The sequence below is a fragment of the Bufo bufo genome, chromosome 4, assembly GCF_905171765.1.
Source record: "Bufo bufo chromosome 4, aBufBuf1.1, whole genome shotgun sequence".
Lineage (NCBI taxonomy): Eukaryota > Metazoa > Chordata > Amphibia > Anura > Bufonidae > Bufo > Bufo bufo.
The window spans coordinates 463,877,821-463,903,608 of record NC_053392.1 but is presented as its reverse complement, the minus strand read 5'-3'; the positions used below and the strand labels follow the sequence as shown (position 1 = coordinate 463,903,608).

At 45.2% G+C, this 25,788-nt stretch overlaps 1 protein-coding gene across 1 annotated transcript in view; it reads left to right on the top strand.

The window, feature by feature from the left end:
- ACOXL (acyl-CoA oxidase like) overlaps window positions 1-25,788 on the top strand; it is a 625,524-nt gene that overhangs the window by 83,116 nt on the left and 516,620 nt on the right. The window contains 3 exon segments of the mRNA XM_040429469.1: window positions 3,266-3,364; window positions 7,029-7,143; window positions 7,495-7,581. Of these exon segments, the coding sequence (XP_040285403.1) occupies window positions 3,266-3,364; window positions 7,029-7,143; window positions 7,495-7,581 (301 nt within the window).

The window sequence follows — 25,788 nt, the reverse complement described above, 5'->3', positions numbered from 1 at the left end:
CTTCTCCAACTAAACCTTATGAATACTTTGTATATTCTGCAACTATTTTCCCTGTTTGTGTGTAATATATGCACAGTGCAAATAAGAAAGTTAGTCTGCACCTCCAAACAAAGTGAAATAAATGAGCAGGTGCATATATTCTGTAACTGCAATGCAAAAAGAAAAAATATATATAATAATTTTGCATTATTGCTTTAATTACTATACTTTATAAATTTGAGGTTCTTAGCGCACATTTTGATCAAATTGTGTGAGCCCACCTGCCATGACAAGGTGACATCAATTACATGGGTCCCTACATGATTCACCAGTTGTCCCTAGGCTTGCAAAATTGACTCATGGTAGGCAAGAACCAACTAATAAAAAACAGACAGATGTCATCAGAGTGCGACCAGGATGGAGGGATTCAGTTTTCCCACATTTACAATGCAAAAATAAAAAGTTAGCCAGCACCTCCAAACAAAGTGAAATGAATGAGTAGGTGAACCTAATATGCATTATGTACATCTACACGAAGCTGTATTCTAGAAATCTAGTGGTGTTCTTTGAGTCAGTTTAATGCCCATCCAGTCTTCTCTTCCAGTGGCACAAGGAATACCGTTATATTTGGCACATCTGGAAATTCAGACGTGTGGATAGTGATGCCAAACTGTTGGTCTAGGACCAGAATGTGCCCTTCTCTTGCCAGTAATTTGGTCTCACAGGTACACTGGGGTACACAGGTTTCTTAGGACCCCACAGCAAAACTTAGTAGTGACCCACCCCACTCTACCCAGTTTCCCAGTAAGCGTGCATCAAACACTCCCAGGCAACGTGGAGTACGAAGCACAACCCCCGGGTTTCTGGGGAATTTGATTTGTTTAAATTAAGACATTTTTCATAATGAAAATAAATAAATATATGATTTGTTTACAATTTATGAGCAATAGCGATCCCTCATCCTCATACTGTGGAGGTGATCACTCTGGAAATGCAGCACTTAACCTTCAATGAATGAGCAGCCGACGGTCAGGAAGGAAGCGTTCCTCGGCACGTGTAAATGCACCACTAGACCCAGACCAAGAATATAAAATAGAAACATGTTATGATGCATTGTCATTTTGTGTCTTTTGCAATACACAAAACCAATTAAATTGCAAGTCTGTGGTGGGGTTAATTGTTAAGTCATGTCTTTCATTGCAAATATAAATTGCTCATTATACAATTGTAATTGTATATTAGATGTAGTTTCTATAAAATTATGAATAACCTGTGTATTTAGGGTTTTTCCATTCCTTTGCATGGTTTCTGTTTCACATTTCCTTGCATGTGTTTAGAATTGTCAGATTGTGAAGAAAATATCACTTAGTTCTGTGGACAGCTTTCTGAGCCCATCATGTCTAGCTACGTATGGTGTCTCTCACAGCGTATGGACTCGTCTGTTTACTGGTTTCTTGTAAAACTAGCATGCAACTTGCAGGAAGGGAGAAGGAGCACTACGGGCTGTGCACAGCACTCTGAGCCCATCATATGTCTACCCACTTCTGGTCTCTCTCATAGCATGTAGACTCACAGATGAAGAGATTCTGCAGCTGCAAACCCCTCTTTCCTCTCCCCCTTTCTATTTACTGGTTTCTTGTAAAACCAGCATACACAAAGGGAATAGAAGAACTGTAGACTCTCTCCTTCCTGCGGAAGATGAGCTTATTGAGCCCGTCTCCAGCAGTGAGGAGAGACAGCACTCTGAGTGAGTACTTCTCTCTCCTCGACTTCGGTGATCGCTAGAGGTATCAGCACCTGGAGCTCCTATTGATCATAACTTTGCCTTTGACTTATCAAACGTTTTTCTTTCTTTTTTTAAAGTAATAATGTGGCAAGTTTTGAGAACTAGATTGCTGGAGAGGGTTTGTTGACCAGAGATTTATTCAGATTTTATTATTTGGAGTTGAATTTTTTTTTTTTTTGACCTAATACGGGGTAAATGGCATAAGTAATGTAGAATTATATAGCTTGGACTTCATGGATCTGTATCTTTTTACAACCTTTTCTATTACTGTGTAAAGGTGAGGGTGAGATGTAACAGAATTGCAGTGTGGATTATGCACAGTAAATCTGCAGCAAATGACTGTACAGTACATGTGGATTGGGTCCAGAAAACGGCAGCCACACATAACAGAAAAATTCTGCCATAGAAAAGCAAGCATGCCATGAATTTTTGCCATGGACTTTACCACTCCAATGTACATGTACTAGATGTGCATGTACATGTTATGTGACCTCTGCAGAGGTTAGGAGGGAGTAAATATTCTGTGATATCACTTGTTAATGGGGGATCCTCTATATCTATATAAATATATATATCTGTTATTCTAGTCCTGCCTATAATAATAATAATAATAATAAGATAGCTGCATTAAAGAGGTCTATAGAGACCAAGAAGTGGTGCCAATATGAAAACTACAGGATCTTATGTTTTTTTTTTTGTTAGTATAGATGTTTGACATATAAAATTTAAAATAACATCACAAAAAAAGTTTTAAAAATATTTTTAACATTAAAGGGAAGATTTACACAATAGGTTATTTTCTGATGATACATTCCTTTTACAAGGTAAGGAAAATATTAAGGGGGTTATTTATTAAGACCGGCGTTTTAGACACCATTCTTAATAACTCCGTGCTCTGGGGGTGGGTCTGCCGCAGATATGAAGAGGCGCCGGCCTCTACATAACTTTGGCAAGTTCACTGCCGGTCTTAAATCTACGCCATCTTCCTTGCTGGTTTAAATTTAGACCATTTTCTACGTCTAAAACAGGCGTAGAAAATGATAAATGAGACGAGCCTGCCAGCCTGTTGCCTTCATCGCTCCACGCCATGTCCCCTTTTTAAGACCTGGCGTGAGCGGAGAAAAGTTGCAGATTGCGGCACAAATAACCTTTGCGCTGCAATCTGCGCCAGAAATACGCCAAAAATAGACAAATTTCTGTTAGTAAATGACCCCCTAAATCTTTATAAATTTCATCATTTTATAACTTTGGAAAGTTCACTTTACAATTCACAATAATTGCAATAGAAAAATCTATATAAAATGCCACAAAGGCATTTAGTGTCTAGTGTAGACACCCCTAGTACTACCAAATCTCCTGGAAAACTGCTTTAAAAGAAATGAATGCCATTAATACATATAACAATTAATCAAAAATGGAATGTATGAGAACATATTAGCAGAATATTAAAAAATGCTTATTCAAATTGTGTATTTCCTTTTTTTTTCTTCTTCTTAACAGAATCAGGAATTTACAGGGATGTTTGCAATGACAGAGCGAGGTCATGGCAGTAATGTAAGAGGGATATTGACCGAGGCTGTGTTTGATCCAGTGACACAGGTAAGTAAGCCATTTTTAGATATATGCGGTATCTTGTAGACAAAAACATATTTTGACATTTCTTATAGTTTAGCCTTCATGGACACTTCTGGTTTCCGTTTCCCAGTATATAAAAAGAAGAAGTGCTGCATAATTGTTCATCTGAATTCTGACATGTAGACATCTTCATGAGTCAGCACAGTGCTGTACGGGAACAGATTTCCCATGGTCTTGTTTATATTTTAAACCAGTTCAAAGAAGTTTAGATGTTTTTTTTGTTTTGTTTTTTTTACAGTGTTTTGTTTAAATGTATACAGTTTTGCATGCTATGCATTCTGATTGAAAAACATGGGATAGTGTGCTGTTATGTGTATAGTGAGACATGTGTTAGTACTTATAGATGCACACTTATTATGATTGGTGGAACTGCATAAAGCCAAATGTATGCCCCAAACATATGCCTATACAACACCTAAACGTATGCCTGTACAACACCTAAACGTATGCCTGTACAACACCTAAACGTATGCCTATACAACACCTAAACATATGCCTGTACAACACCTAAACGTATGCCTATACAACACCTAAACATGGAGAGGGTTTTGGACGGTCAAGACAGACAGATACACACCAAAATTACTCTATAAGAGCCGCTGTATCTCCAAGGACAACCATGGAATCACATATTGGTTCTGCAGTAGCCCCTGCAGTGAATGCCTAGACCAGTGGTGGCAAACCTATGGCACAGGTGCCAGAGGTGGCACTCAGAGCCCTCTCTGTGGACACCTGCAACCTGGAAAAAGTCTGTGGTGTACAAATATGCCTTAGGCCTCCTGCACACGACCGTTTTTTTCTCCCGTTTACTGGCCGTTTTTTGCGTTCCGTATACGGAACCATTCATTTCAATGGTTCCGCAAAAAAAAACGGAATGTACTCCGTATGCATTCCGTTTACGTATTTCCGTTTTTCCGTTCCGTTTAAAGATAGAACATGTCCTATTATTGCCCGCAAATCACGTTCCGTGGCTCCATTCAAGTCAATGGGTCCGCAAAAAAACGGAACACATATGGAAATGCATCCGTATGTCTTCCGTTTTTTTGCGGAACCATCTATTGAAAATGTTATACCCAGCCCAATTTTATCTATGTAATTACTGTATATTGTATATGCCATACGGAAAAACGGAACGGAAACACAACGGAAACAAAAAACGGAACAACGGATCCGTGAAAAACAGACCGCAAAACACTGAAAAAGCCATACGGTCGTGTGCAGGAGGCCTTAGACTTTTCCTGTCATTCATCAGCGCAGGCAGGGCACTGAATGTAGGCAGGCTATTCTAGCTAAATGATGAAGTACATGGAAGATATACTATATTGGACTGTAGTATTCAGGTTAAGGCCTCTTTCACACTTGCGTTGTTGGGATCCGGCATGCACTTCCGTTGCCGGAGGTGCCTGCCGGATCCGTAACAACGCAAGTGTACTGAAAGCATTTGAAGACGGAACCGTCTTCCAAATGCTTTCAGTGTTACTATGGCACCCAGGACGCTATTAAAGTCCTGGTTGCCATAGTAGGAGCGGGGAGCGGGGGAGCGGTATACTTACAGTCCGTGCGGCTCCCCGGGCGCTCCAGAATGACGTCAGAGCGCCCCATGCGCATGGATGACGTGATCCATGTGATCACATGATCCATGCGCTTGGGGCGCCCTGACGTCACTCTGGAGCGCCCGGGGAGCCGCACGGACGGTAAGTACACTGCTCCCCCGCTCCCCACTACACTTTACCATGGCTGCCAGGACTTTAGCGTCCCGGCAGCCATGGTAACTATTCAGAAAAAGCTAAACGTCGGGTCCGGCAATGCGCCAAAACGACGTTTAGCTTAAGGCCGGATCCGGATCAATGCCTTTCAATGGGCATTGATCCCGGATCCGGCCTTGCGGCAAGTCTTCAGGATTTTTGGCCGGAGCAAAAAGCGCAGCATGCTGCGGTATTTTCTCCGGCCAAAAAACGTTCCGTACCGGAACTGAAGACATCCTGATGCATCCTGAACGGATTACTCTCCATTCAGAATGCATTAGGATAATCCTGATCAGTATTCTTCCGGCATAGAGTCCCGACGACGGAACTCTATGCCGGAAGACAATAACGCAAGTGTGAAAGAGCCCTAAATTGCTGTCTTGGCACTTTGTGATAAATAAGTGGGTTTTGGGTTGCAGGTGTGGGCACTCGGCCTGTAAAAGGTTTACCATCACTGGCCTAGACCATTATTATTATTTATTTGAAAGAGCATTTATTTCCATGCTGCTGTACATCAAGAGGGTACATAATATAAAATTACAATAAACAAGAAACTATTAACAGACTGGTACAGAGGGGAGAGGACCCTGCACTCAAAAGCTTACAATCTACCTACTACTTGTTGAATTTCAGCACATCCGATCCTGTACTTTTCCTCAAGATGACCAATGCTAGGGGATGGAAAGGTTTGCTCCTGTTCTGTGTTTTTGACCGGCACCTGGTTTTGGCTGACGATCATTACTGGAAATAAATGTCCAAATCACTGAAGTGTGAACTAGGCCTAATACGACTATCAGACTATAAAATACCATGACATGGAGTGAATAATTAGACTGTGTGTAGCCGCAGCCTAAAAGTCAATAAGAATATAGACAGCATATAGGGCTGCAACGAATACTCCACTAAATCTAGTAATTCGACACAAAAAAATCCTCCACGCAAATTTTTTGCATCGAGGATTCGTTTGTGTCACGTGACCACGGAGAGGGAGTGAAGCGCTTGCTATTACTCCCGCTCTGTGGTCTCCCGCTTCACTCGGAATACTCACCTTTCCAGCAGGGGGCCTCCGGACACTCCACAGCACGTCCATGGTCCCGTCCATGGTCCCTCTGGAAAGGTAAGTTGGTGCGACTAAGGCCGGGCGCCAATGACGCTGTGCACTTCGGGTATCAGGAGGAGCAGGGGTAGGGGGGGTGGAGAGCTGCAGGCACAATAGGGGAGAGCTGCAGGCACAAGGGGGGGGGAGAGCTGCAGGCACAAGGGGGGGGAGAGCTGCAGGCACAAGGGGGGGGAGCTGCAGGCACAAGGGGGGGGAGCGCTGCTGGCACAAGGGGGGGGGAGCTGCTGGCACAAGGGCGGGAGAGCTGCTGGCACAAGGGGGGGAGAGCCGCTGGCACAAGGGGGGGAGAGCTGCTGGCACAAGGGGGGAGAGCTGCTGGCACGAAGGGAGGGAGAGCTGCTGGCACAAGGGGGGTAAAGCTGCTGGCAAAAGGGGGGGAGAGCTGAAGGCACTGGGGTGGGGGAGAGCTGATGGCACTGGGGTGGGGGAGAGCTGATGGCACGGGGGGGGGTTGGGGGCTCATGGCACTGGGGGATAGTAGAGCTGATGGCACCGGGGGAGAACTGAAGCACTTGGGCTGATCACACTGGGGGGATCGAAGGGTGTTGGGGACTGATGGCAGGGGGTCTGATGAGTTTTTTATAAAGGAAAACAGTCTATTAATTCATTTTTTCTTATTAGATTAATCGATTAATCGTAAAAAATAATCAATAGAATACTCGATTTCTAAAATAATCGTTTACTGCAGCCCTAACAGCATATTATTTCTGTCTCTTTATATAGTACGTATGTCATTCTATCTATTTGTTCTCTTTTCTTATAGGAGTTCATTATACATACCCCTTGTGAGAATGCACAGAAGATGTATATTGGCAATACAATGAAAGGGAATTATGCTGCTGTGTTTGCACAGCTAATTATGGATGGAAAATCTCAAGGTTTGTTTCTCTGGATATTCTTGAGACATGTAAGGTTCCAGTGACAGTTCTGCCTTCATGCGTCCGTAAGGCGCAGGTAATTGCTCAATTCTGTGACTAGACAGTTCAGGCAAGGCGACAGCTAGTTAATAAGGGTTCAGGCTATGGTTGCATTACATATCTTACGATCTTGAAAGATAAAAGACATTGCCAAGTTATGTATATGCCAATGCAGACTAAGCATGTAAGCACTTGTTCTGATCTGTCCCATAAATCACACAGCCAGTTTGATTTATAAAGTCTAATAGGTAATAAGTTCACGTGAAGGCAGACCTAAGTTTAACCTTTCTTTTTTTTTACGATTTTCTCTAGGGCCGCACTGTTTTATTGTCCCAATCCGTGACGTCAATGGGAATATGTATCCAGGAGTAGAAGCGATAGACATGCTGTACAAAGAAGGTAGATTTTTATATTTTGCTTATATAAATACCGTAGGTCTTTCTGTTATTTCTTAACTTTTTAAAATACATTTTATTCTACAAGATGAGATGTTGGATTACAAATTGGTGTATTATATGCACAGTCTATTAGGATGTTTGTTGAAGACCACTGCTTCCTAAAGAACAAATGGGGACATTTGGTATGAAATTTAGACCTCAATAGTGGCGTAAAAAAAGTTGCAGATTTTGCCACAAGCCATATTTGCAACTTTTGCATTTTTTTACGACACTTTTCAGAACTGGTGAGAAAAAGGGGTGGGGAGGGGGCGCTGCAGCAGGTCCGCCACATTTGTCTTGTTTCAAGCTAGTTTTCTGGCATGAATAAAGACAGAAATCTACGGCAGATAGGAGGCTGTCTTACATTTTAGACTGTCGCACAGCTAGTAGGAGGATGCTCCAAATCTATGACAGGCGTGTGTCTTTACATAAATTTGGCACGTCCTCCAGCGATGCAGGTGGAATCAAGACTGGCAAAAAAATTACGGTCTTGATCAAAATTTCTCACTAAGTTTATCAATTTTTAACAAAGTTGTCGAATGGAGTCAACCTGGTGGGGAGTCAACCTGGTGGGGAATCAGTGGAAGCAGGGAAGCATGGGCCATTACCTAGCAAGGCAAGGAAAATATATTAACGTCAGATTTGTCACTAATATGTAATGGACTACTTTATTACTCTCTTCACTCTAGGTGTTTGTATATGAGGAGAAGTTTTGTTTGTGGCCATTAAATGATGTATATGACATTTTTAGCCAGTTTTCCACCTCTGTAGGCTCTGTTTCTTAATGAGCAAGTAGGTGGAGATAACCTGCACCGATGTCTCCCATACACAGCACACAGAGAAGATGAGACCCTGCTCCACTATCTCTCAAAAGCATAGCTCCTACAAAGAAATGCAACACCAGAGGATCCAATAAAACAAACAGTCTTTATTAAAGTGTGACTTCCATTTCAATTTTTTTATGTGTAGTGACCGTGAATGCAAGTGTTTTTGTAATATACTTTATTAGAAAACGACATGTAAAATGTCCGATTAGCAACACTTTGAGGGTTGCTAAGGAAATTCCATCTTCATTCTATCGAACCCTGAAGATAGTAAGTGTACTGTGTCCCTGGATACTTGCCAGGGGTGGATTGGGAACTTAAAGTGGCCCTGCAAAAAAAAAAAAAGTGGCCCCATGTTGTAGGCGGGTCCAAATTGATAGAATACAGGGCCAAAAAAGGTGGAGGGGAAGCAATAATATAATTCAGCGCAAAATACTGCCTCGGCAGAACTAAATACACAGTGCAGGACATAATACTGCTGCTCCACAGCATACAACTTTGTGACTGTCCTGAGGACGGCAATACAGTTGAATGCAGGAGGACACTTTCTTCTGCCAGGCAGGTGCATAAGTATCAAATGCTCCGGGCATTTATTCTTGCTGAGTGAATCAAATCATTATGTACCCGACCGGCGGCCATAAGGACGGCTCAGAGGCCCCCTGGCCATCAGCCTATCAGGGAATTTCCCTGTAGGGTCTATTGCCAGTGTCCCCATGGTACTTGCTGTGAGGGCTAATTGCTGGCTGCAGCGCTCCCATCTATCTTCTCATTGCATCCATTGGTTAGCTCTGGGAAAATGGAGATGAGCACTGCTGCCAGTAATCAACATTGAGAGTAAGTATATATCAGGGGCAAAGAAAAAAATAAGGGGTTGGGTCAGCACAACCTGCCTGTAGGTGCAGATCGCTATGGCGAAATACATATACAAACGGAAAATGCAAATGTGATCGCACACTACATCCAGCACTCTGCCCTCCATGCTGGATGAGACATTGGTTTATGTTTTGGCCAAAGCATAGTAAGCCACTCACCGCGTCAAGGCTGTCTCATGAGTGGTCCCTAACTCTTGTTCCTACCTGTTCATGGGCCATGACAGCCACATAAAATGGAGGGCAGAGAGCTGGATGTAGTGTGCGATCACATTTGCATTTTCCGTTTGTATATGTATTTCGCCATAGCGATCTGCACCTACAGGCAGGTTGTGCTGACCCAACCCCTTATTTTTTTCTTTGTAGTATATATTGGAGGCGTGGCGATCTCCTTGGAGTCATTGCACACCTGACCAGTTAATCTGTCCTTGAGGCTGGTTTTAAAGTCAGTATAAAACTGAGTCTGCTTGTATAGAACCTACCATTAGCCATTTGGCTCCAGGAGAAGTATATGGTGGGTTCAGCATGCATGTTGGTACTTGCATCCCTGGATCCGATGAAAGCTGTAATGGCACCGGACGGGGTTACAAGCAAAGTGTACTTGGCTTGCATGCTGACCTGCATTCCCTGGATTTTATGTGGCTGTCATGGCCCATGAACAGGTAGGAACAAGAGTTAGGGACCACTCATGAGACAGCCTTGACGCGGTGAGTGGCTTACTATGCTTTGGCCAAAACATAAACCAATGTCTCATCCAGCATGGAGGGCAGAGTGCTGGATGTAGTGTGCGATCACATTTGCATATATCAGGGGCAGTCTAGCCATAGATCATACCGGGAATATTCCTGGTGGTCTGATGCCCAGGGGACTGCCGCAGATACCCTCCTGAATTTAACTGCATTGCCATCCTCAGTACAGCGATATAGTTGAATTTTGCAATGGGGAAGGGGAGCCGATGGCGGCCTGCAAAGCTGTTCACCCTCATAGGCCACAGGCCACTATGCCTGAAGCCTATGGGGCAGTAAAACGGTGCAGACGTTCACAATGAGATGGCATAAAGAACACTAAAAAGGGCATTACCGGAGGCACTATAGGGTCATTAATGGGAGCATTTTCAAAACGGTCAGCACTATAGGGGCATTTTAGAAAGCATTTGTATTGCAGGCACTATAAGGGCATTATTATTGCTGGGAGCAGTATAGGGGGCATTAGTAATACTGGGGGCACTATAGAGGATTATTATTGCTGGATGAAATATAGGGGATATTAGTATTATTAGGGCACTATAGTGGATGTTTAATGCTGGATGCAATATAGGGGGTATTAGTGATACTGGGGGCACTATAGGGGCATTATTATTGCTGGAGGCACCATGGGTGCATTATTAATACTGGGGACACTATAGCGGCGTTATAGAGGGACTTTTTACTAGTGGCACTATAGTGGGCATTATTACTATCTGGGACAGTATTTTTTCTGCAGTATAGTGTTTGGGCGCATTGGGGAGCACAACGAGCACTGGGGAAGGCAGAAGGATCAGAAGTTTGTGTTCAGAAGGAGAAGGTGGGGAAGGTGATGGAAAAGTGAGGAACCCAGATGTCTGTGTTTCAAAGTCTGTTTCCAAGATGGTGGTCTGGTCCAAATGGAAATGAGGCAAGAGAGCATCTGCATCAGAGAAGACGTCACTAAATGTAATAAGTTTATGTAGTACTGTAGTGCTGTTCGGTAGCACTTAAAGGCAAAGTAGGATGCTGGAAGTAGGGCTGGCACAGTGGTGTGGTCCACATCTCACCTCCTCAGCCTTCTCCTCCATAAGGAAAGAATTTGGCCACTACAGAGGGGTAGCTTCTGGGGGGGGGATTTTTGATGGTGGGGCAGTACTTTGTGCTGCACTGTGGTATTTGGTTCTACTGTGACAGTAAATTGTGCTGTACTCTGGTATTTGGTTCTGCAGGGGTGGTGTTTTGTGCTACATTGTGCTGTTAGTTTCTGCTGGGGCAGTAGTTTGTACTTCACTGTGGTATTTGTTTCTGCTGGGGTAGTATATTGTGTTGTATTGTGGTGTTTGGTTCAGCTGCAGTGGTATATTATACTGCACTATGGTATTTAGTTCTGCTGCAGTAGTACGGTATTTTTTGCAGCACTGTGGTATTTGATTCTGTTGGGGTAGTATATTGTGTTGTATTGTGGTGTTTGGTTCAGCTGCAGTGGTATATTATACTGCACTATGGTATTTAGTTCTGCTGCAGTGGTACTGTATTTTTTGCAGCACTGTGGTATTTGATTCTGTTGGGAGGCAGTATTTTGAGCTACAATGTGATATTTAGTTCTGCTGGGGCAGGATGTGTACTGCACTGTCGTGTTTGGTTCTGATGGGGCATTATATTTGCCGCACTGTTGTATTTGGTTCTGCTTGGGTGGTATTTTGTGCTGAACTATGGACTTTTGTTCTGCTGGGGCAATATTTTGTGCAGCACTTTGTTATTCATGGCTCTGCCTACTTGTGTTTAACAGTAACATGGGGCCACTTCTATTTTTTTTCAGGGCCACTTTAAGTTCTCAGCCCACCCCGGTGTACGGGAACACAGTACATTTAAGGCCCCTTTATGTAGGCTGATGCAGCAGGTACTGTTCTTTCACGATAATTGCCTTCTCATCAGAAGAGTTGAAAGCTGCATTTACTTGCTGCAATCATCTCCACTGGAACGCTACTGTGATTGATCATCCCCAAAGAGAATCTTTTTTGTGGGCAGCAAATCGTTGTTTAGACAGCACGATCTTCTGCCCAGAAACTATGATTTAGGTGTCTGCACCAGTGATGGCCAGTTCGCATTGTTCGCCCGCAAACACATGCGGGCTGCCATCTTAACTCGCAAGTCCGGCGAGGCACAGGTAAGCCCTTACCTGTGCCTGCGCCGCGAGCTGGTCTGAAACAAATGCGGTCACCGGGAGCAGGCAGTTCCGAGAACAGCCGCCGGGGGCCTTCATCGGGCTGTCCTCGGAACTGCCTGCTCCCACTGACCGCATTTGTTTCAGAACGGCTCGCGGCGCAGGCACAGGTAAGGGCTTACCTGTGCCTCGCCGGACTTGTGAGTTAAGATGGCAGCCCACATGTGTTCGCGGGCGAATAATGTGAACTGGCCATCACTGGTCTGCACCAGCTAAACCTTCACCCTATGAACAAGTGTTTGCTTGATCATCAGGTGATCAGCGGCACCCTTACACAGGGCAATTATTCCCGATTGTCGGCCAGTGTAAAAGGGCTTTTACTGTCAGCGCAGATTGCTGGCAGCAGCGATCCTGTTTTCCTAATGGTAACCAGATATGTGATGGCAAGATAGAGAAGGACACTGCTGCTTGCGTTCAGTGCTGGCTGCAGATAATATATAAAATCCGTTTTTTTGCGAGGTAGGTTATACACGAAGACAGGCAGGGCTGGGGCTGTGAAGCCTACCTCAGCATCTTACAGTTATCTGTTTTTAGCACTCATTGGAACACTGAATACAGAATTTCAAGTGTTTCAGAAGTTAGTGTTGCTAAGGGAACACTTTACATGCAGATTTCTAATAAAAGTTAACATAATTCACTAGAATAAGTATTATTACAAAAACCCTCAAATTCACTGTCCCTACACACTAAAAAATATTGAAATGAGAGTTCCAATTTAAATATAAAAAATATTAAAACCAGTTAAAAATGAACAGATGAGAAAAGCACTCACAAGAAAGTGAATATCACGTTGCCAAAAGTTACATGCATATAATATACAGTATAGGACTGGTGATGTGATGGTTAATCCTTCTTTCCTGCAGATGTAGAGGATGCCTCCTTGGCATGGTTACAGGCCATGGTTCTAAGGGCAGTATGTAATTTGATTCCTCAGTAAACTGGGGGTCTGTCTAGAGCAGGGGTGCAAAACCTGTGGGCCAGGGGCCAGATGCGGCCCTCGATACCATTCTGTGCGGCCCCCAACCATCTGGTGACAGACATGTATGTCTATGTCTTGTGGCTGCTCACATGTATTTTTCATGTATTCTCCCATTTAGATGGGAATCCTGTAGGTGTAATCGGATATTTATAGTATATACTTCATGTATAATATGCCATAATTCCAGTATTTCAATTGGTAATACCCCTTTTTGTTTGCAACCCTTCGGATTCCTTTAGTCTGACAATGTGGCCTCTAACCAAAAAAGGTTGTGCACCCCTGGTCTAGAGTGAACAATTTATGAGGGGGGGTCTGATAAGTGGAGAAATAAGCATTGATTGATGCAAAGTTTATTGAAATGAAAGTGACCATTTAATAACTAATAGTAGAATTTATTTCCTCAGCCAAGTAAACAATATTATATTATCCTTCTAGGTGTTAAATCATGGAGTTTAGTATCATCTATAAGGACAGTATTGAACTTGTACTCTTAATTAATAGACATCTTAAAAGGGTCCAGTATCCAGTGCAGACCCTTCTTTATTGGCTTTATTGGAATCAAAGTTACAAAAAATTGGTACCATAGATTGTGATAAAGGAATTTTATAATTTTATACCAAAATGTGTACACTTGAAGAGTTAGTATGCTAAGAAGTAAATGGTAAATGTGATGCTTAGAAGATACATTGTGACTTTCTTACACAATGACATAGAATTTTTGTAACTGTCATTTACAGTACAGGAACAACAGAAGAAAAAGTGTTTTTGTCGTGATATACACGTACAGTACAGACCAAAAGTTTGGACACACCTTCTCATTCTAAGAGTTTTCTTTATTTTCATGACTATGAAGGCATCAAAACTATGAATTAACACATGTGGAATTATATACATAACAAACAAGTGTGAAACAACTGAAAATATGTCATATTCTAGGTTCTTCAAAGTAGCCACCTTTTGCTTTGATTACTGCTCTGCACACTCTTGGCATCAGCTGTGTATCCACCTGACTTCTCCTCAACACCACTGATGGTCCCAACCCCATTTATAAGGCAAGAAATCCCACTTATTAAACCTGACAGGGCACACCTGTGAAGTGAAAACCATTTCAGGGGACTACCTCTTGAAGCTCATCAAGAGAATGCCAAGAGTGTGCAAAGCAGTAATCAAAGCAAAAGGTGGCTACTTTGAAGAACCTAGAGTATGACATATTTTCAGTTGTTTCACACTTGTTTGTTAGGTATATAATTCCACGTGTTAATTCATAGTTTTGATGCCTTCAGTGTGAATCTACAATTTTCATAGTCATGAAAATAAAGAAAACTCTTTGAATGAGAAGGTGTGTCCAAACTTTTGGTCTGTACTGTACATCTACTCACAGATCTAGTGATCAGATAAATTGTATTTTGTAAGTCATAGGAACTAATCTAGCAAGTTGAGGATGTGGTAGCAAAATGCTAAAGAATGTGTTAACATTGACGCCTGTAAATCCTTCATAACTGTTGTTTCTATTTTTTTTATAAATCAGTAGTACAAGAAAAACTAAGAGACTTTGAAATATATCAGAAAAAAATGCTTCTTTTTCCTCTTATCAGGGTCCTTTCCTGCCCTCACTTCACTAACCCTCAATTCACTGTCCTGATCTGTCTTCAGTGAAGAGGAATTTATTTATTTATTATACACACTTATATAGCGCTACTATATTCTGCAGCGCTTTACAGACATTAGCATCCAACTGTCCCCAATGGGGCTCACAATCTAAGTTCCCTATCAGTATGTCTTTGGAGTGTGGGAGGAAACCGGAGTACCCGGAGGAAACCCACGCAAACACGAGAAGAACATACAAACTCCATGTAGATGTTGTCCTTGGTCGCATTCAAATCCAGCTCTGCAAGGCACCAGTGTTAACCACTGAGCCACTGTGCTTGGCAGCTTACTGAAGGATCAAATTATATAGAAGTCTATGGAAGGGTTTCTTGGGAGAGGCAGAGAGAGACAGACAGAGATGGTTCTGTTGGCTAGTAAGAGTTTAACTGTCTTGCCTCACTGCTGCTTTATTACTGTTGCTGACACTTATAAAAGTGTTTCAGAGAGTTAGGGACCAGGATCTCCTTTTTTCCATGTGTAGTCTATGGGAGACATCATAGCAGCTAGTCTTGTGAAGTGAACGGGAACTAAACTGCAGTACACCAGCGCTGGAAACTACACAGTGTATGGGGCCTACTGCTTCCGCTCTGTATACTGTATGGTTTCCAGCATCACAGATGTTGGACCCCCACTGATCTGATATTCATGACCTATCCTGAAGATCTGTTATTAAAGGGCTTCTGTCACCCCACTAAACTCTTTTTTTTTATCCATACATAATGTAATTAATCATTTTGGTTCAGTAGATACTGCAAAAAACATACTTTTATAATATGCAAATTACCTGTCTACCAGCTGGTAGCAGCCGCATCCTCCTCATAAAGACGCCCCCTCCTCATGTTGATTGACCGGGCCAGCGGACGCGCTCGTTCTCTGCTGGCCCTGTCTGCATTCAAAATCTGGCGCCAGCGCTGTACCTGTCTTCAGTCGGTGCAGGCGCACTGAGGGGAGGACGCTCGGCCGGTCGCTCCTTCCTCAGTGCGCCTACGCCGGGGGTAGATGTGACGTCACCGGCGCAGGCGCATTGAGGATGGAGAGGCCGAGCGAGCGTCCTCCCCTCAGTGCGCTTGCGCCGACTCAAGACAAGTACGGCGCTGGCGCCAGATTTTGAATGCGGACAGGGCCAGCAGAGAACGAGCGCGTCCGCTGGCCCTGGCAATCAACATGAGGAGGGGGCGTCTTTATGATAGGAGGATGCGACTGCTACCAGCAAGTAGCCGCCCTACTTGCTGGTAGACAGGTAATCTGCATATTATAAAAGTACGTTTTTTGCAGTATCTACTAAACCAAAATGATTAATTACATTATGTATGGATAAATCGCAGTATAGGGATTATAAGTACCCAAAAAAAAAAAAGAGTTTAGTGGGGTGACAGAAGCCCTTTAATATCTGTATCCCATACAATCCCCTTAGTTAGAGCTTTCTTCTTACTAGTCAGAGACAAAGCCTCAGCCCTTCTCCTTTTCCTGTTTTTCTCAGGATGTATTGGAAAACAGGGAAGCCCTTCATTTTTGGTTTGCAATTTCAGACCGAAACGATTCAAGAAAGCTAGTATATTTCAGTTTCTCTTTGTCTTCCTGTATTTATAATTTTGTAACTAAGGCATATGTACAACGCATAATATGCAATGTAAATATGTAGCTGACCTAAAGACGTTTAATATCAAGAATTGCCAGATGGTGACAGCAATTCTCACAACTAGGATGACAACATCACTGCAGCTCCCAAAGACAATAAGCACACAAATTAGGCACTTGTGTTGAGCATACGTGCGTGATTTCATGTGTAGATATTACCATGATCGATATTCTCTCCCAGACATGTGTCAACAGATCGCCATCTGTCGTCTGGGATCTGCTGATCATTAGGGCTTTTTCCCCTGAAACACTGGGAAACGTCAATAAGATATCAACTTACACACTGTACTTATAAGTTTTTTATTAAAAGGAAGGGGTAAAATACAGGCATACTTTGAAAATGTTGATGGGCTTCATTTAAAAGGGTTTTCAGGGATTATTTAACTGATGACCTATCCTGTGGATAGAAAAATAATGGCTGCACACACATATAAGCAGTAAAGCTGAGAAATGGGGATCATTCTAAATTCAAGTGGTGTTATACCTACTATAAATGGATCAATGGAAGCTCTTAGCGCACATTTTGATCAAACTTGTGTCAGGCCCATCTACCAAGCGTCAAGGTGGGCAGTGTAGGAACCAGCTACATTTATACTTTGCTCAGAAGCCCCAGGCAGATGGGCGTTTGCTCAGTCTAAAAGAGACGCTACCTTCAATAAATACTTTTTTAGCAACCATGTTTGCCTTATGGATATGCACCTATGTGTCACGGCTGTATGTGAGCAACAATAGTATACACAGTAAAAGAGCTACTGACCGGACCCAAACTAGGGAGGATAAAGGGTGACCCCTGTCAGACCCTCAAAGCTCTCCCTATTCTGCTAAAGCACATGCCCGAATCCAAATGGCGGAACGAGGCATGCCCACGTGCCTAAGACTGATGACCACTGTAACCCCTACAATAGTGGAAGGGGCACGGCCACCGGTGCCCTACTCAGTATATGGAGGGAACCGTGGCCACCTCAGATCCAGTCAGAAAATAATCAGGTACACAACAATGTCTGTACACTTAGCTGAAGGTGTTGCAGCCGCAGAGAAGACGGATCCAAGGACAGCTGGCAATATCCGGAGTGCTTGCTGCAGCAGAACACAGGTCCAGTGAAAGGATAGCATACAAGGGAAGATACTCAAGCAAGAGCTACAACCCAAATGAGAAATATAATCCACACCTACAATAGGAGGAGGGGGAATATAAAGGCAGGGGAATCAAATGGAGGAGGAACAGCTGGGAGGAAGGAAACAGAAAACTCCTCCCAGCTCTAGTAGTGACATCATCACAGGGGTGGAGAAACAGAGCTGTGAGAACGTCCCAAAGCTCTGGTAGTGACAGTACCCCCCCATCTACGGGTGGACTCCGGACACCCAGGACCCACCTTCTCAGGATGAGCCCTATGAAATGCCCTGATGAGGCGAGTGGCTTTAATGTCCGACACCGGAACCCACATCCTCTCCTCAGGACCATAACCCTTCCAATGAACGAGGTACTGGAGAGAACTGCGGACAATGCGAGAGTCCACAATTCTGGAAACCTCAAACTCCAGATTGCCATCAACCAAAATCGGAGGAGGAGGCAAAGAGGAGGGTACCGTGGGCTGGACATATGGTTTTAAGAGAGATCTGTGAAATACATTATGTATCTTCCAAACCCGTGGAAGATCAAGACGGAAGGCAACAGGATTGATGGCTGACAAGATTTTATAAGGCCCAATAAACTTGGGACCCAATTTCCAGGAGGGAACCTTCAGTTTAATATTTCTTGTAGACAACCACACCAGATCACCCACACTCAGGTCCGGACCAGGCACACGTCTATTATCAGCCACACGCTTATACTTCTCACTCATCTTTCTAAGATTACTCTGAATCTTTTGCCAAATGGTAGACAAAGACGAGGAAAATCTCTCCTCCTCAGGCAAACCAGAAAGAGCCCCTCCCGAGAATGTCCCAAACTGCGGATGGAACCCATATGCACCAAAGAATGGCGACTTATCAGAAGATTCCTGACGGCGGTTGTTCAGAGCAAACTCAGCAAGAGGGAGAAATGAACACCAATCCTCCTGGTTCTCTGCCACGAAACAGCGCAAATATTAGGGTTGTTGCGGGTATCGAAATTTCGATACCCAATCGATACTTTTGTCCCGGTATCGATACGATACCGGGATTTCCGTTTTTTCGATACTGGGCTGCGCTGCTGCGCAGTCTAGTATCTCTGAACATGAGCGCGCTGCTATCGGCGCGCTCATGTTCTCTCTCAGCAGCACGGGGAGAAGGAAGCTGTCCTCCCTCCCCCTGTGCTGCTGCCGCTGCCACCAATGAGAAGAGAGGGGCGGAGGAGGGGCGGCAATGAGAAGAGAGGGGGTGGAGGAGGGGCGGGCGCACTGCGCCACCAATGATAGGATTACTATCGGAGCGATGGGAGGAGACATCAGCTTCACTAGTGGGCGTTCCTTTTCCCTGCGCTGCGATTGGACAGCGCTACAGCCAGGGAGAAGGAACGCCCACTAGTGAAGCTGATGTCTCCTCCCATCGCTCCGATAGTAATCAGCAGCATGTGGAGCAGGAGAGGAGACAGTAATGGGGCACTGCTAGGGTTGCCACCCGTCCGGGATTGACCCGGACAGTCCGGGTTTGCAATCCTGTGCCCGGGTACAAGCCTTTCTTAGACCCGGACACAGGATTATTCTATTCTATTCATTGAAACTGCAGACAGTCAGTGTGGAGTCCGTCCGATCGCATATTTAAGCTGCTGCTGTCTGAGTGCACTGCACTGTCACTGATGATCAGCTGAGCGGAGCGCTCCCTCCCCCAGTCCCCCAGTCCCCCTCCTCCTCCAGTCTACAATCACTACAGTGATGCGGCTGCCAGGCAGGCAGCGCAGCCGCAGCAGCTCACTCACTGTTTAGTAGTCTCCAGTCTCCTCGCTCCTCCTCTGCCTCTCAGTCCCTCCCTCCTTCTCTCTGATAAGGAACTAAGTCAAGTCCACAGGAAGTGACATCAGAGAGAGAGGCAGGGAGGGAGATTTGAAATCATTCTTCCAGCAGCTCCAGGCTCCAGCAGCCTGCCCAACTAGTGCCCAGCCCAGACTGTGCCCGCTGTGCCCTGCTAGTTTTTCAACATGACCAAGACTGAGTCTGACTGTGACACTAGGTAATCACTTACTTTACTTCTAAAAAGGTATAAATATAAAACATTTGAAGCATGTTTGTAACAGTGTTTAAACAGCCTCAGGTTTCTGAATCTGTCAATCAGAAAAAACATTTATGTTATGTAGCTGATTGACATCAGCGATGGGCTGATGTCAGCAGTGCATAACAGTGTGTTTTATAACTCCCTGCCTGCTGCCGTTCTCTTAAAGGGCTTCTGTCACCCCACTAAAGTGTTGTTTTTTTTTGGGGCCAGTTAAATTAGTTATATTGCGATATATGAAAATATAATGGTGTTACTTACTTTGATCCAGCAGTTTATTCAAAAAATGAAGTTTTATCATATGTAAATTCGGTCTCTACCAGCAAGTAGGGCGTCTACTTGCTGGTAGCTGCTGCAGAAAACCGCCCCCTCGTCGTGTTGATTGACAGGGCCAGCCGGGATCTCCTCCTCCGGCTGGCCCTGTCGGCATTTCAAAAATCGCGCGCCTGTGTTGATTCGGCGCAGGCGCTCTGAGATGAGGAGGCTCGTCTCCTCAGAACTCCCTCAGTGCGCTTGCGCCGATGACATCACCAAAATAGAAGACGTCATCGGCGCAGGCGCACTGAGGGAGTTCTGAGGAGACGAGCCTCCTCATCTCAGAGCGCCTGCGCCGAATCCACACAGGCGCGCGATTTTTGAAATGCCGGCTGGCCCTGTCAATCAACACGACGAGGGGGCAGATTTCTGCAGCAGCTACCAGCAAGTAGCCGCCCTACTTGCTGGTAGAGACCGAATTTACATATTATAAAACTTCATTTTTTTAATAAACTGCTGGATCAAAGTAAGTAACACCATTATATTTTCATATATCGCAATATAACTAATTTAACTAGCCCCAAAAAAAAAAATCACTTTAGTGGGGTGACAGAAGCCCTTTAAAATAAAGACATGATATGCTAATGAGCCTCTAGGTGCTATGAGGGCGTTGCTGCAGCACCTAGAGGCTCCGTCCATTCACCTTTGGCAGTGGCACGCCCATGTTTAGTTGATTGACGTCCGAGTTCTCCTCTTCGTCCCGTAAATCCTGCGTCTGCGTCGAATACTAAACAGTACGGCGCAGGCGTGGGATCAGGGGCGTAACGATTGCGGTGCGACAGCAATCAGGGGTGGAGGTGGGACATGGGCGTGGTTGGAGGCGGGGCATGGGCGTGGCTGGAGGTGGGACATGGGTGGGGCCTGGAAAGGGCCCTCCCTCCCTTCTGTTCGGGTTTGGCTTGAAGAAAAGGTGGCAACCCTAGGCACTGCGGGCGAACGGAGCGGCGCCCAGGACTAAATGGTGAGTGCTGAGACATCGCTGGGCGCCGCTCTGTGTGGCCTAATAGTGAAAGTCTGGACTCATATACAGTAGTCAGTCTTTAACACATACAGGAGGCGGGTGCCGGCAGCAGAATCGCATTGCCGGCACCCTGCCCCTGACAGGGAGCTGCGATCAGCGGTGGTCCAAAATCATTGGTGGTGCAGTGTGCCCCCCCCCCCCTCAATCCCCCCATCCCATTAAAATCATTGGTGGCACAGTGCGCCGGCCCCTCTCAACCCTCTAGTATTAAAATCATTGGTGGCAGTCGCCACAGGGACCTCTCCACTCCCCCTCATTGGTGGTGCAGTGGCAGCTTCTGATCGGAGCCCCAGCTGTGTAAGCCTGGGGCTCCGATCGGTTACCATGGCAGCCAGGACGCTACAGAAGCCCTGGTTGCCATGGTAACATCCCTGATGCTGTGTGCACAAAGCACAGAGCAGCAGGGACAGTGTGGAGTCCTATTCACCCTGATAGAGATCTATCAGGGTGAATAGGAAAAGGGATGAAAGATCCCAGGTTCTCGCCCCTAAGGGGGGAAATAGTTATTAAATAAAAAGTGAAAAAAAACAAACACTAAAATATGAAGTATAAATCACCCCCCTTTTCCCAATTTCACATATAAAATATATAAATAAACATATTACATCGCCACGTCAGAAAAGTCCAAACTATTAAAATATAAAAAAAAAATCTAGGTGGTGAATGCCGGAACAGAAAAAATAAAATAAAAACTGCGCGATTCGCCATTTTTAAAAATGAGGAATGCACGTGGCTTTTTTTGTTTATTTTTTTCGCGTGGTATCGAATGGTATCGAGTATCGCAATACTTTTTCATGGTATCGAAACCGAATCAAAAATTTGGTATCGCAACAACTCTAGCAAATATGTCTCCAGATTCTGATTGAGGCGCTCAGTCTGACCATTCGACTGCGGGTGAAAAGCAGAAGAGAAGGACAGCCGAACCCCCAGGCGAGAACAGAAAGCCTTCCAGAACCTGGACACAAACTGCGTGCCTCTATCGGAAACAATATCAGAGGGAATGCCATGCAATTTAACAATATGGTCGACAAAAGCTTGCGCCAACGTTTTAGCATTGGGTAAACCAGGGAAAGGTACGAAATGAGCCATCTTGCTAAAACGGTCCACCACCACCAGGATCACCGACTTCCCTGAGGAACGAGGAAGATCCGTGATAAAGTCCATGGACAGGTGTGTCCAAGGACGGGAAGGTATGGGTAACGGAAGAAGGGAACCTGAAGGCCGTGAACGAGGGACCTTAGCGCGAGCGCACGTCTCACAAGCAGCCACAAAACCCTCCACCGACTTACGAAGAGCCGGCCACCAAAATCTCCGAGCAATGAGATCTACCGTGGCTCTACTCCCGGGGTGACCAGCAAGAACAGTATCATGATGCTCCTTGAAGAGTTTGTGACGTAGCTCAGGAGGCACAAACAACTTCCCAGAAGGACAACGGGCAGGTGCCTCAGTCTGGGCAGCCTGGACCTCGGCCTCCAAATCCGAATATAGAGCAGAAACAACTACCCCCTCCGCCAAAATGGGACCCGGGTCCTCAGAGTTTCCTCCTCCCGGAAAACAGCGAGAGAGAGCATCAGCCTTCACATTTTTGATCCCAGGGCGGAATGTAACGACAAAATTGAATCTGGAGAAGAACAGAGACCATCTGGCCTGTCTCGGATTCATACGCCTGGCCGACTCCAAGTATGCCAGATTCTTATGGTCGGTAAAAACGGTGATAGGGTGCCTGGCCCCCTCCAACCAATGGCGCCATTCCTCGAAAGCCAACTTGATGGCCAACAACTCCCTATCTCCCACATCATAGTTTTTCTCTGCCGGGGAGAGTTTTTTAGAGAAAAAGGCACAGGGTCGCCATTTGGCAGGAGAAGGGCCCTGGGACAAAACCGCACCCACACCCACCTCGGAAGCATCCACCTCAACAATAAAAGGTAAGGAAACATCGGGATGCACCAAGACGGGAGCAGATGCAATACTCTCTTTAATCTTAGAAAAAGCTGCAAGCGCCTCCTCTGACCAAGAGGAAAAATCCGCCCCCTTTTTTGTCATGTCAGTGAGGGGTTTGACCACAGAGGAATAATTCAAAATGAACTTTCTGTAATAGTTCGCAAAACCCAAAAAGCGCATCAATGCCTTCTGATTCTCAGGAAGCTCCCACTCAAGTACAGCACGGACCTTCTCCGGATCCATGCGAAAACCAGAAGCAGAGAGGAGAAAACCCAGAAATTGAATCTCCGATACCATAAAAAGACATTTCTCCAGCTTGGCGTACAATTTATTTTCCCGCAGAATCTGCAGAACCTGAAAAAGATGATCCTGATGGGTCTGAACATCAGGGGAAAAAATCAAAATATCATCAAGATACACCAATACTAATTTCCCCATTAAATGGTAGAAAATACTGTTAATAAAATGCTGAAAGACGGCCGGAGCATTTATCAGGCCGAAAGGCATAACGAGATTCTCGAAATGCCCGTTAGGGGTATTAAAGGCCGTTTTCCATTCATCCCCCTCTCTGACCCTGACCAGGTTGTACGCGCCTCTCAAATCCAATTTGGAAAAAACCTTGGCCCCAACAATTTGGTTGAAGAGGTCCGGGATCAGAGGAAGGGGATAGGGATCGCGAATCGTGATACGGTTCAGCTCCCTAAAATCTAGGCAAGGTCTCAGAGAGCCATCTTTTTTTTTTAACAAAAAAAAACCCAGCGGCAACAGGTGATTTTGAGGGACGAATATGCCCCTTTTCGAGACTCTCGGAGGTATAGGTTTGCATTGCGATTCTTTCCGGTTGTGAGAGATTGTAGAGGCGAGCTTTTGGCAGCTTGGTGCCGGGAATGAGGTTAATGGGACAGTCAAACTCCCGGTGAGGAGGTAGCTCCTGAACACCGCTCTCGGAAAACACGTCCGAGAAATCAGAGAGAAATGATGGCACAGTTTTAGTAGACACCTCTGCAAAAGTCGCTGTAAGACAATTCTCTCTACAAAAGTCACTCCACTCATTTATTTGCCTTCCTTGCCAATCAATAGTGGGGTTATGTCTAGTGAGCCAGGGTAACCCCAAAACTAGAGGAGAAGGCAATCCGTTAAGGACAAAACAAGATATATCCTCCACATGAGTGTCACTTACAGCTAACCGGATATTGTGAACAATGCCCTTCAGAGATCTCTGTGAGAGTGGAGCAGAGTCAATAGCAAAAACAGGTATATCCTTTTCTAATGTGCAAACCTGAAAACCATGCATTGCTACAAATTGAGTGTCAATAAGATTGACGGCCGCTCCACTATCGACAAAAATCTCACAAGAAATGACTTTGCTCTCTAGCGCCACCCTGGCAGACAGGAGAAAACGGGAACTGCAGGTCAGAGGAAAAGCATCAATTCCTACATCAACTTTGCCCAAAGTAGCAGATGAAGCAGAGTTTGATGATTTACCTTTTGAGGTTTTTCTCTTATTATCGCTCTTAGTACAGTTCAAGAATCTCCTAGATGGACAAACATTTGCCAAATGACCTATGCCCCCACAACAAAAACACACCATACTCTGAGGACTAAATCCTCTTTTATCAGGGGCAAGTCGACCTAGCTGCATGGGCTCCTCCTCAGAGGGGAGCGAGACAGGATGAGGCCCCTGCACACAGAATGAGTCCGCACCACTGCCCCTAGACTGACCATGGCTGGACAGAGAGGTCTCGTTTCTTTCTCTTAGACGCCTGTCAAGGCGTACCGCCAATGACATGGCAGACTCTAAGGACGTTGGTCTCTCATGGAAAGCAAACGCATCTTTCAATCTCTCTGAGAGACCATGACAGAACTGACTCCGGAGTGCAGCATCATTCCAACCTGAATCAGCTTCCCATCTCCGAAATTCAGAACAATAAAGCTCCGCAGACAGTTTGCTCTGGCATAAAAAACGTAAGTTAGATTCGGCCAGAGCAACACGATCCGGGTCATCATATATCTGCCCCAGGGCCACAAAAAATCCTTCCACGGATCAAAGGGAGGGATCCCCTGATGGCAGCGAAAAAGCCCAAGTCTGAGCATTACCCCTGAGCAGGGAGATGACAATCCTCACCCTCTGCTCCTGATTACCAGAGGAATGTGGACACAAGCAAAAATGGAGTTTGCATGCCTCTCTGAAGCGAACAAAACTCTCACTGCCCCCGGAGAACGTTTCCGGAAGTGAGACCTTTGGCTCGCAACAGACTCCATGGGCCGGAGCAGAGCCCAATGCTTGAAGCTGAGTCATAGATTGACGGAGATCCGCTACCTCCAAAGAAAGACCCTGTATGCGGTCAACCAGGCCAGAAAGCGGATCCATGTCAAAAAAGACGGTTTTGGTGGATTATAATGTCACGGCTGTACGTGAGCAACAAGAGCATGCACAGAAAATAGAGCTACTGACCGGACCCAAACTAGGGAGGATAAAGGGTGACCCCTGTCAGACCCTCAAAAGCTCTCCCTATGCTGCTAAGCCCATGCCCGGATCCAAATGGTGGAAGGAGGCATGCCCGCGTACCTAAGACTGATGACCACTGTAACCCCTACAATAGTGGAAGGGGCACGGCCACCGGTGCCCTGCTCAGTATATGGAGGGAACCGTGGTCTCCTCGGATCCAGTCAGAAAACACACAGATACACAGCAATGTCTGCACACTTAGCTGAAGGGCTGCAGCCGCAGTGAAGACGGATCCAAAGACAGGCTGGCAATATCCGGAGTACTTGCTGCAGCAGAACACAGGTCCAGTGA